General features: G+C 37.8%; 1 protein-coding gene across 1 annotated transcript in view; it reads right to left on the bottom strand.

Moving 5' to 3' along the window:
• Nucleotides 1-1,124: 1,124 nt before the first annotated feature.
• The window catches only part of LOC139148911 (gamma-aminobutyric acid type B receptor subunit 2-like), a 33,207-nt gene continuing 16,687 nt past the window's right edge, over nucleotides 1,125-17,644 (bottom strand). The window contains exons 7-19 of the mRNA XM_070720363.1: nucleotides 16,690-16,953; nucleotides 16,515-16,575; nucleotides 13,602-13,782; nucleotides 13,015-13,205; nucleotides 12,369-12,446; nucleotides 11,454-11,619; nucleotides 11,041-11,173; nucleotides 10,671-10,778; nucleotides 10,168-10,290; nucleotides 9,218-9,364; nucleotides 8,571-8,759; nucleotides 3,458-3,589; nucleotides 1,125-2,453 (exon numbers count right to left, since the gene is read on the bottom strand). Coding sequence (XP_070576464.1) covers nucleotides 2,220-2,453; nucleotides 3,458-3,589; nucleotides 8,571-8,759; nucleotides 9,218-9,364; nucleotides 10,168-10,290; nucleotides 10,671-10,778; nucleotides 11,041-11,173; nucleotides 11,454-11,619; nucleotides 12,369-12,446; nucleotides 13,015-13,205; nucleotides 13,602-13,782; nucleotides 16,515-16,575; nucleotides 16,690-16,953 — 2,007 coding nt within the window. The 3' untranslated portion in view covers nucleotides 1,125-2,219. The remainder of the gene's footprint in view (nucleotides 2,454-3,457; nucleotides 3,590-8,570; nucleotides 8,760-9,217; nucleotides 9,365-10,167; nucleotides 10,291-10,670; nucleotides 10,779-11,040; nucleotides 11,174-11,453; nucleotides 11,620-12,368; nucleotides 12,447-13,014; nucleotides 13,206-13,601; nucleotides 13,783-16,514; nucleotides 16,576-16,689; nucleotides 16,954-17,644) is intronic.

Genomic DNA, 17,644 nt, shown 5'->3' with positions numbered 1-17,644 from the left:
TCACATGCTAAAATTTAAGCTTCATATCAAAAAAGACAAAAATATACGGTTTATGTGAGAAATGGAAACATCGTAACGGTACACTAAGCTTTAAGAGATAATAGATATATACAAAAAAGAACGTGTCAATTTGAAGTTATTAGAGAAGAAGAAAACGGATAACCACGAATTCACTTTTCAACAAGCATGCATGGAGTCACAGTTATCATCACAATTTACATCGCTATACTATGGAACCAGCTAGCTATAACTATACTATGGAACTAGCTAAATGTTTCTTCCTATTTTTTGCACTAGTCTAGTAGGAGTTGTCATGTATGATCTCATTTTCAACATTAACTGAAATTTCTGTACCCCCAAAGAAAACGTTTTACTGAATCTAACTTCATATACTTCGGCAGATATCTATAAATTAGGATAGCGGTATAGATTTCCGAATAATTCCTCAAGCAGTTTCGGGTATAGTCCTTACCGATAAGCAGCCTCGATCCTGTCCTATACCGAATAGCCCTCTGGATCTGGTCATGTAGCGGCAGAAGCCTGGATTTGGCTCTCAAGCTTGATAAAGAAAATTAAACCATAGGGGAAAGAAATCAGTCCCTGGGGTGGGGAGGGAGGGGTTTTTTTGTGCAACGGTTTACCTTATTTAATTTTTATTAATTTTGACTGTGATATTTCAAATAAAGAGTTCAACTCCACACCGTCTGACTGTTTTCTTTATTGCTACAAGTAGCCTAATTTTGTTAATTTTGACTGTGATATTTCAAATAAAGATTCAACTCCACACCGTCTGACAGCTTTATATATTACCGACAAGTCCTTATCTCCTCTCCAACTTGTGTATACACCACTGTAATTGCTCCGAAAACATTGCCAACTTGCTAATCCGCTGTCCGTATTGGCGGATTAAGTGATTGAGTCAACACCACAGCCGTCCCACACGCATTAAAATCCTTATTTTACTACGTGTGTGACGGCTGTGGTGTTGACTCAATCACTTAATCCGCTGATACGGACAGCGGATTAGCAAGTTGGCAATGTTTTCGGAGCAATTACAGTGGTGTATACACAAGTTGGAGAGGAGATAAGGAATTGTCGGTAATATATAAAGCAGTCAGACGGTGTGGAGTTGAACTCTTTATTTGAAATATCACAGTCAAAATTAATAAAATCAAATAAGGTAAACCGTTGCACACAAAAAACCCTCCTCCCCACCCCAGGGTCCTTTCATCTGTTCCCTGTGATTAAACGCGTGATTCATCGTAAATATTTAACGTCAAAAATTGCAACTTATACCCAACTTGACTGAAAATCTTGAGCTTTGATTCAATGTACGAAAGTTACTATTTGTTTAGCGTTCATGAAATTGATTTAAATTTTGATCAAAAGCATTTCAAGCATTCCTAACATTATTGACTTCCATTTCTGATAAAAGGCCCTGATCATCATGTTGTGATTACACGAGAAACCAAACAGTTACTAGCTATAGATCCGTGACTCACATAAACTGCAGGCCTCGATTGTATATACGAACATTCTGAATGCATGTTATCAGAATCGAGATACTTGTCACAATTTAAATGGTCTTCCAACAAGCAAATTAACCACAAGTGTGGCAGCAGAAATTCACAACTTGATATTCAGGTTTTGGAAGGGACAGGAACTCTAATTGCGTTGTATTGCATTTGACTGGACGATAAAAATGGTATTGGAACAAATTTCATAGTTCCTTTGATCCTCAAAACACTTGTATATGGACAATCTGCTGCTCTTGTTGTAAATGTAGGCCTATATAAACATGGTTTTTCGTTTTTTCATTTCTGTCAGTTTACTTTAAATTTATGTATATTTTACTTCAGCTTTTTTCTCTTTGCTCGTTGTGTAGTGTGTTGTGTGAGGACTGATTTTGTGTAGGTGTTTTATACCTGTTTTGGTCACTCACTTCAATATAGACCCTTCTTATGGGTTATGTCGGATAAATCTTAATAAAGAAATAAAACAGTATTATTGTATAGGACCTAACTACAGGAAATAATGGCCGATAAGAAACGTTAGAAAATAGGCGATTTCAATAATCCTCAGACAAGAATGAAAAATACAAGAGTTTATGAAGGACAATGTAAATGTAAGCTTATCATCACCTATTGCAAATCACCACCGCGTATTTCAATACAATAGTCTATTAAGCCCTCCAATGAAGTAAAAGATAAGTGTAATATTTAGAATTCGGAAACAGTAACTTCTGACTTCTTCTCCGATTCTTGATTCCCGATTCTTGAAATGTAGTTGTCCTGAGGACTATAACATCCACATGTCGCTCCAAAACACCATACTCCACATCCCCGATGTGTGTAGTTATTGTCTCCTGCAACCAGTGAAGCAGTACTCTTTGTGAAATCATTGGTCGATCTAGCGCTGTGCAACTTCCTTAGATTTGAGTTTTCGGCTTCAAGCTGAAAGTACACACAATAATTATCGGCATTGGCTATTTTACACGGTAAAACAACTGATGACACTCTCTGATGAGAAATGTTCCACGAACATACTTTGAGGGCTTTCGAACGATAGTTAATGTGATATTTTGTTTTATCGTTCAAACTGAATGTATTCGATATACCACAGTCCCTCTATCCACAGCAGAAGGTCCATGATGAAATACATAGTTGAGATATGTATTCTGTGACATCTGAAATTGCCCTTAACCGTCTGTGGAAACATCAAACTTGACCACCAAAAGTGCCGATAATTGTGTAACAAACATTCTGATATTGAGTAACATGCAATAGACAAAGTCGAGACAACGTTACCAGTGATTTTGTTTAACGTTCCAATTCGCGTGTATATTCGCATTTATGTATGTAGTGTGTATATTCGGGTTTAGATACCACAAACATGCAATTGCAAAACTATTTTGTCCACTATTCCAACTAGCAGGCCGGCTTTCATAAACTATTTTAATGGCTAGGATGGGGATTAAACGGAATGTTCTACAACAAAATGCAGAACAAGGAAGTTGAATGAGCATTTAGAATAAAATGTAAGATATGAAATGCACAGGGTATGCCTTATTCAATCTAATTAAAAAGCATAAGCTGTAACTTTTGACTAATTTTTCACTACTCTGTTTCAATGTATCAACTACACAATTTTACTATAATCCGATCATCATGACCAATGCCCGGTGTCCTGCTTTCCAACGCAGCCTGTATACGTGGAATGACTATTGTTATTGTTGATAAATGTATTCTAGTCCGGACCTGAATACAAAATTTAAACAATAACATGCAGATTATACTCATATAGAGTAGATTAATGAGCTAAATATTAGGAGTTTCTCCATGGTTCAGGGATTCAAACCAGAAACTGCAGATGATACACAGAACAAAACAACATTTAAAAATGACGAAAGTTACAGCTAATGGATCTTTAAAAAGCATAAACTGGTATTTTTACTAACTTCATTGATCTTTTCCTGCAGTGCAACAACGTCTTCAGTCTTTCCCGACACTGAGTTGATTTCAAAAGATCGCTGGGATTTACTCATTGTGGTGACAGGTTGTCCTTCCGGGTATTTCATTACAGAAACGATCTGGAAACGTTTATCAATACATGATACAAACATTAAACACATGAACATGGCGTGACATACGGTTAGGCGGATGGACGGGTCAGTCCGTCAGTAGTTAGGCAAACAGTTAGACAGACAGACAGACAGACAGACAGACAGACAGACAGACAGATAGACAGACAGATAGAGAGAGAGATAGATAGATAGATAGAAAAATAGATAGATAGATAGATAGATAGATAGATAGATAGATAGATAGATAGATAGATAGAAAGATAGATAGATAGATAGATAGATGGCATAGCAAGATCTATTGCACTCTTATTTTGTCTGTGATAATTAAAGGTATACTGTCATCTGTTCTAATTTTACCACAGTTACCATGGAAAGAGAAACTCTAGCCAATCACAGATTTTAAGCGGGTGACCGCTTTTTAAAAACGGCGCCCTCACATGGGCTGGGCATTTTGAATACCAAGGAACGCCCCTTTGACCATATATGGGCATATTTAGATTACTGGTGACTGTATACCTTTAATTAATTAATAATTCTTACAGCTTATGTACATGTTAAGTTTCAATGAAATATGAGAGGTAGATTTCACAGTGACATACGTGTTATTATTATTATTATTATTATTTATTTATTTCAGGCCATAAACCCATACAGTAAAATGTACAAAAAAATACAACACTACATCTAAGAAATAAAGCTAGAATAAACTTAATGAAGAATACTCTTACAATGTTTCCAGAAACTGGACTGAAAATAAGAGTCTGAATTAACACAGCTGCGAATAACAGGGTTTTCGCTTTTCAACAACCGTTCACAAAATGCAAACAACAATTTACGGTGAAGCGAGGTAAAATTCAGAATATTTCTACTAACAAAATTTAAACTTATACTTGTATCACGCTTCAGATTAAATATTAATCTCAATGCATTATTGTAGGCTACTTTCAGTGAAGACATTTGTTTGACACTGTAGTTACACCAAACATTAAGACAATAAACGCTATATAAAAAACTCTTGTAAAGAGTACACTTCACTTTATGTGAGCAATTGCCAAAATTACGTAAAATAAAATTAGCTCTAGCATAAAAACACCGCAGCTGCCGTTGCACATCAGCATCATCTGTACTGGAAGAAGACATAATATAGCCAAGATACTTTTTTGTACACACAAACTTAAGAGGTTTACCATACAGTAGTACACAGGGTATTCTCATACTGTGAGCTTTCCAGGACTTTGGGAAAATTGCCATACATTCTGTCTTTGCAGTATGAAAGATAATGTCGTGCTGATTCCCATAATGTTCACAAACGTTACTTAGTTTCTGTAATGCTTTAACCGACGGACAAATCAAGACTAAATCATCGGCATAGAACAAATGGTTAACAATGGTATTTGCCAGGTGACAACCCACACCGGCTGACTTAAGCTTACTACTTAAACCATCTACATACATGGCAAACAGCTTGGGCGAAAGGATACTACCTTGACGAACACCGTTAGTTACCCCAAAAGAGTTAGAAACTGCAGATGCCCAGCGAACAAAAAAACATTGGTTACTGTACCAGTATTGTAAAATACGAATAATGAAAAGAGGTATCTTACTGTTGATCAATTTTCTAAACAAAGTCCAGTGGTTTACCCTGTCAAAAGCTTTCGTTGCGTCCATGAAACACAGATACACTGGCGAGTTATGCCTTTTATAAAAATCTACAATTTCTTTGAGCACGAAAATACACATATCAGTAGAGTGGTTACTTTTAAAACCAAATTGTAAATTGCTGGTATCTAAAAGTGAATCTATACGAGAAAGAACACAGAGTTCAAATACCTTTGAAATGGCCGTCACAATTGCAATGGGTCTATAATTATCCACAGAAGTAACATCCTTAGATTTGTCCTTCACGACGGGACAAATGATCGCATGCATTAAAGTCTCGGGTAAATATCCATGTGTAAAAAATCCAGTAAAGCATAGACTCAATAAAACGCTAAGGATTGAACTAGCATAAATAAGATGTTCAGCTGCAATACCATCATTACCCATGCCTTTCCCTTTTCTAGCTTATTGATACACCCTTTTACTTCATTTGCAGTAACCACCATCGCATTATGGAAACCAGTATCATTTAATGTCGATAATACAAAACTTTTATCACGACAGTTCGAAACAGAATTAAGCAATTTTTCATAATGTTGTTTCCACATATCAGCAACATTCTCGTGACCAGTGCACCCACCTACACTAGTCGGAAGCGAAGATAGACAACCACGAGTGGTGTGAACAGAATGCCAAAACTTACGTGAGCCCCCCGCGTCAAGTTGTTAGCCAAAGCATCGGCTTTGGCTTGAATTTCATCTCTTTTACACGCCCGTAAAGCAGATTTAAATTTTGCACGCGTTTTGCGCATAAGATCAAAAAGCGGACCATACCTAGGCTTACCATTGGAGGCCCATAACTTAAATGCATCACGAGCGGCACTGTGGAACTCGCGCACATGTTCATTCCACCCTGGAATAGCTTTAAACCCATGACCGTCTGCTTTCGAAATAGGAATACAGTTCTGAGCAGCTGATTTAAGACAACTGACAATATTCAAATACAATGAGTTCAGATTGCGAAGGTGCTCAACGTTCTTACAATTAGGATCTCGACACGCGAGAGAATTGCTGGGGATTTCCACTCTACGGAGTAAGCAATCGGTTATATATTCATAGGCAGACAGATTCCTAGGCGTTGCTTTACTCCAATTAGGTTTTTCATGAGAATTGGTCACGTTCTGTCGAATTGGGTCAGTATGAACAAGCTCAATAATATCAATATTTACACAAAGAGGAAAATGATCGGATGACATACAATCATACATTATACCAATGTCAGAAATAGCATTATGCACTGCATGGGTGCTCAGAATATGATCCAACCAACCAGTACTACCATGCGCCTCACTAATAAATGTAAAGTTTTCATCGAATCTACCAAGCTTTTCAGCATCAGAGATATGCAAATTATTTTCAATACAAAAAGTATCAAGCTCACTCGCAAAAAACGTACCGAAATTGGCATTAAAATCGCCGAGAATGATAACATTCGTAGTGTCAACCTCATCAATAATACTTTTGATTTTTGCCAAATAACTCATATAACTATCATAGTTTTCTCTAGAACAGGTCGGAAGATACGCACAAACAATAAATAGCTTTCTGGAGGATGTAACTATTTCAGCACCTAAAAGTCCCGTATCGTTGAGGTATTTAATCGTGAAAATTTGTCCCAAGGACTTGCGCCATAAGAAGGCAACGCCACCGAACGGCCGCCCGACGCGAATTCCACAGTTGTCATTGATAGCAGAAACACCACATGCGTTAAAGTCCTTGTGAATTCTCGAAAGAAGAGGCAGTTCCGCTTCCGTCAGCCAGTGTTCTTGCACAAGAATAATATCATGATCTTTACAAAGGGTCCTAATCGCGTCAATGGATGACTTTATTGCACGGCAGTTATAGATGAAAGACGTAATGTCATAAATTAATAATATCTGCGGACGAGAATTCCAGTTGGCCATATTGCCGGGTCACGTATTTTGTCGGCAAACTCACGAGTTGTTTCAATCAAAAATGATGCATATGTGTCATATTTGGTTTTTAATTGTTCACATTTGACTATAACTTGGCAGCGATTTTTGATGAAAGAAATAACCGCTTCTGGAGTCGTTGTAGGCGCGAATTGAGTAATAAAAATTTGAAAGGAGGATGAGAGCGAACAGCTTTGATTGTGGATTCTTCACTAAATTTCGCAGTACCAATAACAGGCGGAGGGCGACGTTTAGAACGACGCGATACCACAGTGAACTCCCCTTCTCTATTCACGGACAGATTTTCAGATGCCTTTGTCGGTAGTCGATCAGATTGTGATGGACGTTTAGCTTTGACAGCAGGTGCACGAGATTGAACCACATCTGCATACGAGCTCGTATGAGGATCTTTGTTCAAGGAACAATGGAAGTCCAACGGCTCACAAACTGCTGGCAATTCATATCGTGCCACCTGTGAAATCACATCACTTTCAACATGTACCTTCTCAGGCTTCTTCAAACCATCAACGCAGCTTTTCACTTCAGAAATTTCTTTCCGTAACAAACCGAGTTCATTTGCCAAATCAGTCACCTCAGGCCGCACAGCAATGTCTTTCATTTGTGCCACTTCTCGCCTTAAAGACTTCAGTTCTACCATCAGAGTGGAGACGTCAATGTGGGTAGTATCAATTGGCGGTAGTTTTGCCAAATCTTTAGCTACAAAGCATGGCAGGTCTTCGTTGTCAACTTCATGGAGCAATTTCACCATATCCATCATATTATTAAATCGTTTATTCTGTCCCTGACGTTTTATCAACCTCCCTGGGTCATTACAGCATAGCTCAAAGACAGTCCGCTTGGCATATTCTACTTCGCCATCACTAAATTGGTCGCAACATAACTTCACCAGCATGTCAGTTGTTAGGACATCCATCTTATTCACAATAAAACATAAAAGTTCGTTAATTACCACACCACTGTTGGTTATCCTACTTCGTTCACTTCCTCCGTCTTCCTTACTGCCACCAAACCGTTTCTTATTGCAACCATTGCACAGATGCATGTCTCCTTGGCATAGACGAACTCGGGACGAGTACTCACCACAGTCTTCGCAGGACAGAGTCATACTGAATCACAGGTGGATGCGCCACCACGTGTACGTTCCTACACAAATTACGTAACACACTCCTCAGAAGTTCCCGGGCCCTCCACGGCAGAATTCAGACCAAATTTGGACAAATGCTTCATAAAAAGCCTAAAATACCCGCTTTTGATCACAGCAGAACAGGCACGGACCATTCACAAACCAAATTGTCAGGTAGAACGACAAAAAGCTGATATATGTTTACATATATGAGATGTGTTGTAATAATCTAACTTGATAGAAGTTGTAGGTTTCACAGTTCGAGATCTTACCTTGGGTATGAATACCATTAGTAAAGTGAAGGTTGTACAAAATATATCGATAGCTGCTAGAAACAGATATGCTGCGTTCATGTTATAGTTGATTATTTGACTGACAGATACTCCGATAGTACACAATATGATCACGTTGTAAACACTCATTCCTATAAATTTGCTGTCATTCAAAGCAGATATTGTGACCTGGAATAGCGTAAAAAGAAAGCATTTCATCACATTTCTACGAAAGGCAAAAGCAAGAAAGACTGAAAACACTTGTATTGGAAGAGAATCTTGACAGTTTGTTCGCATCATTATTTAAAATCCTCCAGTGGCTACAACTGAAAGAATAGCGTTTTTATTGGCTGAAAATTATGATGATACTTCCATGATTCTCCGTAATTCTAATTTATCAAATAAATCTAGATTATGCGAGATTATGATACAGGCATAATAAGAGCTTCGACAGTGTCGGAAGCGAGTCCTCGTCTTTACACGAAGCTAACAAAATGATCCGAAAGACAGCATAAATCTTATCCATACTTGGCGTGAGTCAAACCTATAAAACAGTTCAATAACACCCGGTTTAGAAAAAATAATGTTGTGGAAAGATAAGCCAGAGTTTGTTCAGCGTTTTACAGGATATCGTATTTCTTACGAACCTTTCTCGTTTCCCAGGCGAGGAAAGTACCAAAGATAAGAAGCAGACCTTTGTAACAGTAGAGCGCCCCCAACCAATACGTCAAGTGGTCCGAGTCACAAAATTCCAACAATGGAAGGATCTTTCGACTAAGATCATCTGGATCATCCTGGAATTATCAAATAAACACACATTAATGATAAGTTAAAGGAAAATAGTTGGAGTTTCAATGCATATTTCGAAGCTAACGGCTTCCTCGATTATTGTTAACAGATTCCGTACCAGCGGCGTTCAGCATAAACTCTGTCATAAAAGAGAGTTCATACGAAGTCTAAACCTGTCAAATTTGAGGAGATTGCTTTGTAATTTCTTTACGAAATGAAATAAAGGTAGCGTTTGTATAGAAATAGTGCAATATATAATTGCAGATTTTGATACATCTGAAATTTTAAAACTACTATACTTAGGCAGATCGCAAACAATGATGACAGACTGGTGTGTAGAGATACTAATCACCACAGATTATGAACTATGTGGAGGAAGACAAAATAAATTGCCTGTCTTACAGTGTCAATAAATTATTAACTGATGATCTATGAGAATGTATGTCACAAAATAGGTGTACAGTGTACGCATGGAACTGTTGCGTAGCACGGCAATTTGTTAGACAGACTATAACATCACGATGGTCCGTGCGTGAATATGCTCATGAAAGCATTGACACAATCTTGTGAACTGATGAATTTGTTCAGAAAAGACAGCGTGAAACCATCGTCAGTAGGATATCATTAGATTGAATGGCATGCAGAGTATTCTAAAGTCATTAGTCTGCATTACGATGACGCGAAGGTCATGAGCGAGTGACTGAAAGATATCCTTATCGGAAAAGCTTATATGTAAAGTTTTGGCCTACAAGTGAGAAAAATCACGAATGGTTGTCTTGATGGCAAACCTTGACTTCCATTTACTTACAATTAAGCTGAGTTGTGAAATTTTCCTTTGCATGGGATCCATAATCTGCCAGGCTAATAAAATGGCAATATCGATGAGAGAAAGTACCAGGACCATCAAGAACAGTTGTTTATCAGTCACTACCTTCAAATAAAAATAGGTTTGTACATGTCGATCACTATATATGAAATGATAGAGCTAAGGTTGAGAGTAATCTTTGATTATTTCCAGGCAATGCTTGAATTAAAATCAAGTAGTTTCTTTCGAAAAATTGTTTTTCAAAAACATTAGTAAAATCTGCCCCGGCAACCAGTAACATAAATATAAATATGACAGAACGATTTTTCTGAATCCAGATTTTAAAGTCGCTATGTGTAAATCATCTCGGCCATGACAAGAGAGAGTCGTTATGGTGCAATCTTCTACAATCGATACCATCATATGGAAATGCAAACAAGGCTGCGGCTGCATTACTTGTTACGCCAACCTTTCTTTCCATTACCCATTACGCTAGGGTCACTTACCCGTCGTTTTGGCGTCTTTAACGTGGCTACTCTGTGTACTCTCCATGTTTTGCTGAACATCGCTCCAAATGCGATGACAAATCCCAGAGAGAGAACCCATACACGAATCTACTCAGAGAACACAAGCCTATATTTATCGTAAGATTCAGTGTATAGAGATTACTTTTCGTTACTGTTACGATAAAATAAAGTCAATATCACAATATTTTCAGATTTGTCATTCAGGAAAGCATGCTAGGAAAGATTTCTGTTAAATTATCCTTATCATGAAAACAGAAGACAACAATCAAGCACGTATCTTTCTGTCTAATGTCTACATTGAAACTTTACGGATTGAAATCTTGTACAGAAACCGGGTACCTTCACCTACCTGGCACATTATTTCAAAAACATCCGGCGAAATAAGCTTATTGTCAAGGCCAAAGACGAAAACTGCGGCGTAGAGAAACACTGTGCCCATGATGATAACGTTGTTTAGGTTAGGACTAGACATCTTCACATACCTGAAAATAAATAGTAGGACCAAACACCTGTGTCTTTGTGCATATATTACGTTGTTGGGTCTTTCTCCCCTTATATGTGTAGTGTGTAATTTGCGTGAATTTCATTTCCTGCAATTTCAAATACAGTGGGTAGGGAATCTCCAGTGTTCAACTACAACTGAATATTACAATCAGAGATGAAAATTGTCTGTATTACTTGTGACAACAAAATTATTGTTTCTTATCTAAATTAATAAACAAAACAAACACAAACGGCAAACTCAACAAACTTTTGACCAACCTCTGTTGTCTGTATTTGATGTTGAAACCTAGGAAAAACAACGCCATCACTAAACCACAGCTAGCTACAACACAAGTGCCAAAATATATCTCTGGCATCACCCCTAAGTACTCTTCGACGATTATTATGACCGCTTCGGGCGTGTGATCCAGTGGAACAATACCATCTGTGGAGTGAAATAAAGTTTGTCTGTTTACTCACTCGTAATGGCTATTATAGAGCTTGAAGAATATTTTCATCACATTTAGCTCCCAGCATTGTCTCATCGACACACCAGGAGAGACCGGTACTGTGCGGAGACACATTACCCGTATCATCGTACATTTAGCAAACAGGGCTATATCTATGTATAACCCCGACGGAATGTCACTGAATATAAATAGAAAATAATGAACAGTGGTGTTTCAGGTCATCTACAGACTGGACGGATAAACTCTGGTACTATAGTCAGAGTAATAAAGGGACAATAACCGTCACTTTTGTTGATATTTTGTTTCCTGGAAAACAAGTCTGTCTTCTTCTTCTTCTCGAACTGTTTTGAAAGACTAAGCAACCACAACGCTTTGTGTGCACTGCGCAATGAGTATTGCTGACAATTGAATTGTAGTCGAGCAATACGTCAATTGTCAATTCTGCATTGAACATTGTACATATACAGCCAGTCTTCACAGGTCAAATACTCGTCATTTCGACATTATTCTGTTACAAAACAGAATATTAAAAGTATTCGAAAAGACATCAGAAGTTACTGCTAATGGAGATTTTAAATGTCGGGAAATCATTGGCACCGTTGCAAAATAATTGTGTCTGTCTGTTCTTCTGCTATGATTAAATTTGGTTCAAATGTATTTATTGACTCGCAGAAGGCGCTATCCCTTGTAATAGATTCCGACGCCAAAACCTGTTCAGTCTTACCCGCCCATTGGAATTCAGAAACATAATTCATGATGTCCTCACTTTCGACGTAGAGAGCAATGGTTTTCTCAAGATAATCTGCAAGATAAGATAAAGACTTTTCAAAAATAGAAAATTGAAAACGGGGGTGTTTGAAGAATACGCCTTTTTGGTCATTTAAGGTAGTATGCGCCTCGAGATTGAAAGACTTCAACTTTTGCTCAAACTGTCACCAAGGAAGCCATTCTATTCTAAAGTATCGGGGTCACCGTGCAAAATTTGGTGCCAGACAAAACTAATTATCCTAATTTTACCAACATTTGAAATTCAAAATGGCTGCCATCCCTGCATTACTCTATGGGAAAATATTAAGATTTCGATTAATTTTGGATGGTGGCGATTTTGAACAGCTTTAACGTAGGTCCACACAAGCTTAGCGGTATATCAGAAAATTATAGTAAAACTTGAGAGCGCGAATATCTTTCACTGAAGCGAAATTAAGCCGAAGCGTGAAACACAAAACACTTTCCAACAAAATACGTGGAGGTATTGCGAGGGAAACAACACTTAAAGTAGCTTTATATAAAAATGTGACAGTATTGTCAAAAACATTTCAGGTATTACTCTTGCTCCAAACATTATTAGTCAACTCAGAGTCAATAACTACCTTGATCTCTTTTACAGACAAACTTCCTCCTGTTGGTGCAACGTGTGATTTCCCAAAATCCCTCGCGGTTCATCAGTCCGCACGTTCGGTCACCGCTAGGTGTGTCTTCAAGGAGATTGCCTCCTGGGGTATAATTTAAAGGCTGTTGATCTACCCACTGGAGAACTCTATCGTATTTCAAACCAATAAACCTGAAACGAATCGTAAGGCAATATAAAGAGCATTTTTCCCGAAACATTTCAGCTGGTGTTGTTTATGGTCACATGTTATCGGATAAAACACTCAGGCTCGATAGCGTTGTAGTTGTTCCTGCTAAGTGTTCTTTACTATCATTCAACACAGTTTCCTTGAACTGCAAACTTATGAAAACGAAAAATAGTCGCTTTAGGACGGTGAGACTCACCAATCATGACTATATCTTTGAATGTATCTATACTTATACTTTGTTCGTCAGATATGCGATATGCATTTCTAAATAGGAATGTTTTGTGAGAAAGTTTAATGAAAATATGTTACAGATTTCTCGGATAAAAACAGACGTAAAATAAATGAATGTTCAAACATTGACGCTTTGACTTTTAACGTACCAACCATCAGTGTTATGCTCCATATGAAGAAGAACGAACTCATTCTCATCTTCTGTTACTATGACTACCAAATCTGCAGCGTCGTCGTGGCAATGGGAGCGAGCATTGGACCATGTAATTGCTTCATTGCCAAAGTAGTAACAGCTTGACCTAAATACGACCCAACTATCAGGACAATCAGCTGAGATAAAACATAAGCAATGCTAATTAATATTTGAAAATACATCTGTGTGCATCTTATATAGGTCTCGGTGTTGTCTCGACACCTACAAGAGTCGTAGATTCAGGAATTCGTTTAGTTTTACATCATAATCCATTGGGCGATGTAAATGATGGAAAGAGAATGCAGTACCCGTTCTTTACTTTATTTGCGGCGAAATTGTTTTCTTAAAGGTCAATCAAATAATGATATTATGTTTCCTTCGTACGTCCCTATGTAAAAATGGATCAAACTCCATTAGCCAAACCTAAATTCCAAAACAGAGAATGAGTCTTCGATTAAAACTGAAGGGCATAGCTGAGCCGTATTTGCTGCTTCTAAGGAAAATATTAAAAGTTTCATAATTCAAAGTAAACGAGGTGACGTTCTGCCAACCACAATTATCTCGGTAAATTTTTGGTGACAAATTTTGAGGACTTGCACCAAGGTGTGTGACATACCGTAGAAAACAATTTCTGCATTCATTTAATCACTTTATGAGCTGATTTTTAGTCAACGATGCCGCCACGCTAGCTGAGTCACTGTTATTGTTATGTTTATGTTAAGATCGCATAGGTTGTCAAAGATAAAATTGAAATCTAGACATTAATGAAACCTTGGCAATGTACTTTGCCCGATAAATACCTTATACATACAATGAAATTTCAAATTATTGAATTTATTGCTAAATCTTACAGTGGAGGACAAAATGTTTGAGATAGCAAAGTTGATGAGTCTCTATCAAAATCTCTAACTAAGGGGTGGACCATTTGATATCCTGGGGGGCTTGGAGAGATTTGGGGGAAAAAAGATGCCAGGTTGAGTTGCTCGAAAAAAAAAATCTGGCTTTAAGTGGCTGATGGAAAACAATTATGGACCATTGCGACTCGGAAAAAAAAATCTTGGCAATTGTTCGATGCACACTGCAGCATCAATAAAATCAAGCAGTAGCTCTGGAGTTTTATAAAGCATAAACCATTTCAAGCTTGAGGAACAATAACTTAGAATTTATTAAACGAGGAACTGAAATAAATACACAAACAAAAACACTGAAAAATTGTCAAAAGTTACAGCTACTATCACTGTAGCTTTCAGCAACTGAAAACAAGAACTCGTCTGAAGTGGTCTCATTGAGGAAGGTTTTCACACTATTTCAGACGACTTTTCTCTCAGTCATCTCCTTTATATTCTAAATAACTGAATATGAACAATTGTACAGTATACATAACCTTCTGATCAGAGGAAGTATGCTGAAATTGAAATTGCTCACCAGTGTTTTCCAGATATGTGTAAATCTGAATGTATGGATTTTGTCAAAATACCACAAGAAGAGAGACAGCCTGCCATGAACTGGGTCAAGTGGACTCAGTCAGTCAAGTGGACTGTTCAACTTGCTAATATCACTCAAACCAGGACACTTGTCAGACGATGACATATTTTTTTCAAGCACAAGTAAATGCCATAAATGTACATGATTTTACAAATATATACGTAGGATAAAATCATCTCGTCTGATGATACCAGTTATGTTCTCAGAAAAGTTTTCACTGTAAGTTTGTTAATGCTTAATGTAGAACTCAGTAATCAGGTTGTTTGATTTGTATTTTCAGTGTGTTACCATGGTATAAATAAAGTGAATCAAAAATGTACATGTATTTACATATCTTTATTTAGTTTCTTGAATATAGTCTGTGTGCGATAGAACAGCATCTTGTTACTGGGTGTGAAAAACCAAGCAAACAAGCATTGCACCTGAAATTTGGTTAAAAAAAATATATCTAGAAGAAGGAAAGTGAACAAAAAAGTTGCCAGCATATGCCCTGTAGAAAAAAAATAATTCATGGTGAAGCAGGTGGGAAAAAAAATAATGGCTCTCCACCAATCTTCCAAGCCCCCTTCCCCCCCCCCAGGATATCAAATGGCGCACCCCTTAGCGAAAACAACACACCCTAGCAAGCAGCAGGACACATCGTAACCAAGAGTCTAAGTTCCTCCCGATGTCCTAGGAAGATAGCAATATTGCAAGGGGCGATGATAGCTCAAACATGTTGTCATCCGCTGTAAATCTTAGGGACGGCTGGTGCACGGTGATCAACATGAATTTTACACTAGAAAATGTGTTACTTCTCTTTCATAACAACAAAATTATGCCATACTTATTTAGTTCATTGTTTATTGAATACTTGACCTTTCCTGTACAAATTTCAGCTTACTGTAATGCCAAGGAAATTCCCGTGATGACAACACGTTTTGGGGTAGTCAGAATACAACAAAGCCATACCAATGGAAGATCTACTGGCTGTTTTGAATTGAACACTGGGGCTTTGACTTTGTTAGAGTTCAGTACAAGGGTTCTACCACCCAGAATGTTTTGCTCGGTTTTACTAAGATCATCAATAACTCAATAATTGTCAACTGATTACATCAACAAGTTTAGAGAATCTATAAAAGAAGCTGACTCATTGGTCTATGTAATCACGTAACAAACACACCGGCATTTTTGACTGAACCGCCGGTGACACAAGTGCCAGGCAGCATACATGCGCGCGCACAGACAAAGACATGTAGACTCTGACAACAGCATTGGCACTTTAGGGTCCTAGATAATGTACTGTACGTGACAAAAATAAAACATTAACATCTGTGAATGTAAATGACCAAAGCACTGTATGTGCCAAATATAAAAGTTGTAACATGTGTGAATGGTAACTGACCCTGAAGCTGCTCCACCTTGATAAGTCCCTGGCGATCACCATTCTTGAATGTCACCGGACCCTATGGATGAAAACCATGAAATTAATCATTCTTGATATTTTGTCCAGGAAAGAAATAAGGAGCTCTATGAATGGAATAAGTGAGTTTTAAAATAACAAATTTTTCACTACCTACCGATGTACCAATAAATCTAGTCTCACTCAATTTGTCCAAGAAGATCATGGCCATTTCGTTGTCGTCGTAGGTAAAATCTTCTAGTCGCCTTGTAGAGTTGTCGGAAAATATTTTTGTTTCCAATTCCCTGACGGTCTCATTCAACATCAAGGCGATAGTCCACACGGAATCGTAACCATAAGTCGCCAGTTCGTTTGGCAGGTATCGTTGGTTTTCCGGCCATTGCATTCTTTGGAGGTACATCTCTAGGAATTCAGCCGCTGTCTGTGTGTTTTACGAAGACAATTATACTCAGAAAAACATATGACAAGACACATTAACTCAATGAGACATATAGCAAGACTCGTTTACTCAGTAAGTCTCTAAACAAAATACTTTTTCTTTAATATAATATATTATTGTCTGAATTCATGGTTTTATGTGCTCGAGAGCAGGTGACAATTTGCCCGACGCCAGGAGGGGACATTTTCTCCTGCTACGAGGGCACATAAACCCATGTATTCAGGCAATAATATTTTTATTACATGCCTTTTCACAGTCAATGCTATATGACATTTAGTTACACGCAGGGCATTTTCGAACAATTTTACCATTATCGACCAGTATCAAATAGATTTTAACGAAAGTCAAAATAGCAGTGCACGTATGGATATTTTACATCTAATCACGATTACTACTTTGATCGTCGAAGAAGTCGAAGGGCTTTACTGGACCGGGTAACCATGGAACCCGATCAGTACACCGTTCACCGGCCCGCTAACTCCCCGGATGTTCCAATTCAATCAATGCACTGATTTGCACTCACATCGAGACATGTTATAACGATACTTCACATCATACCAAGGATAAATATTTCTTTTTGTACGAGGTAAAATGATGTTTCACTCTGTTCAATTTTGCAAACTTACTGAAACTTGAAACAACAACTTTTCATGCTGAACGGGTTTTTTGGAAT

This window comes from Ptychodera flava, chromosome 14 (genome assembly GCF_041260155.1).
Source record: "Ptychodera flava strain L36383 chromosome 14, AS_Pfla_20210202, whole genome shotgun sequence".
NCBI lineage: Eukaryota > Metazoa > Hemichordata > Enteropneusta > Ptychoderidae > Ptychodera > Ptychodera flava.
This window is presented reverse-complemented; position numbering and strand designations above follow the sequence as displayed.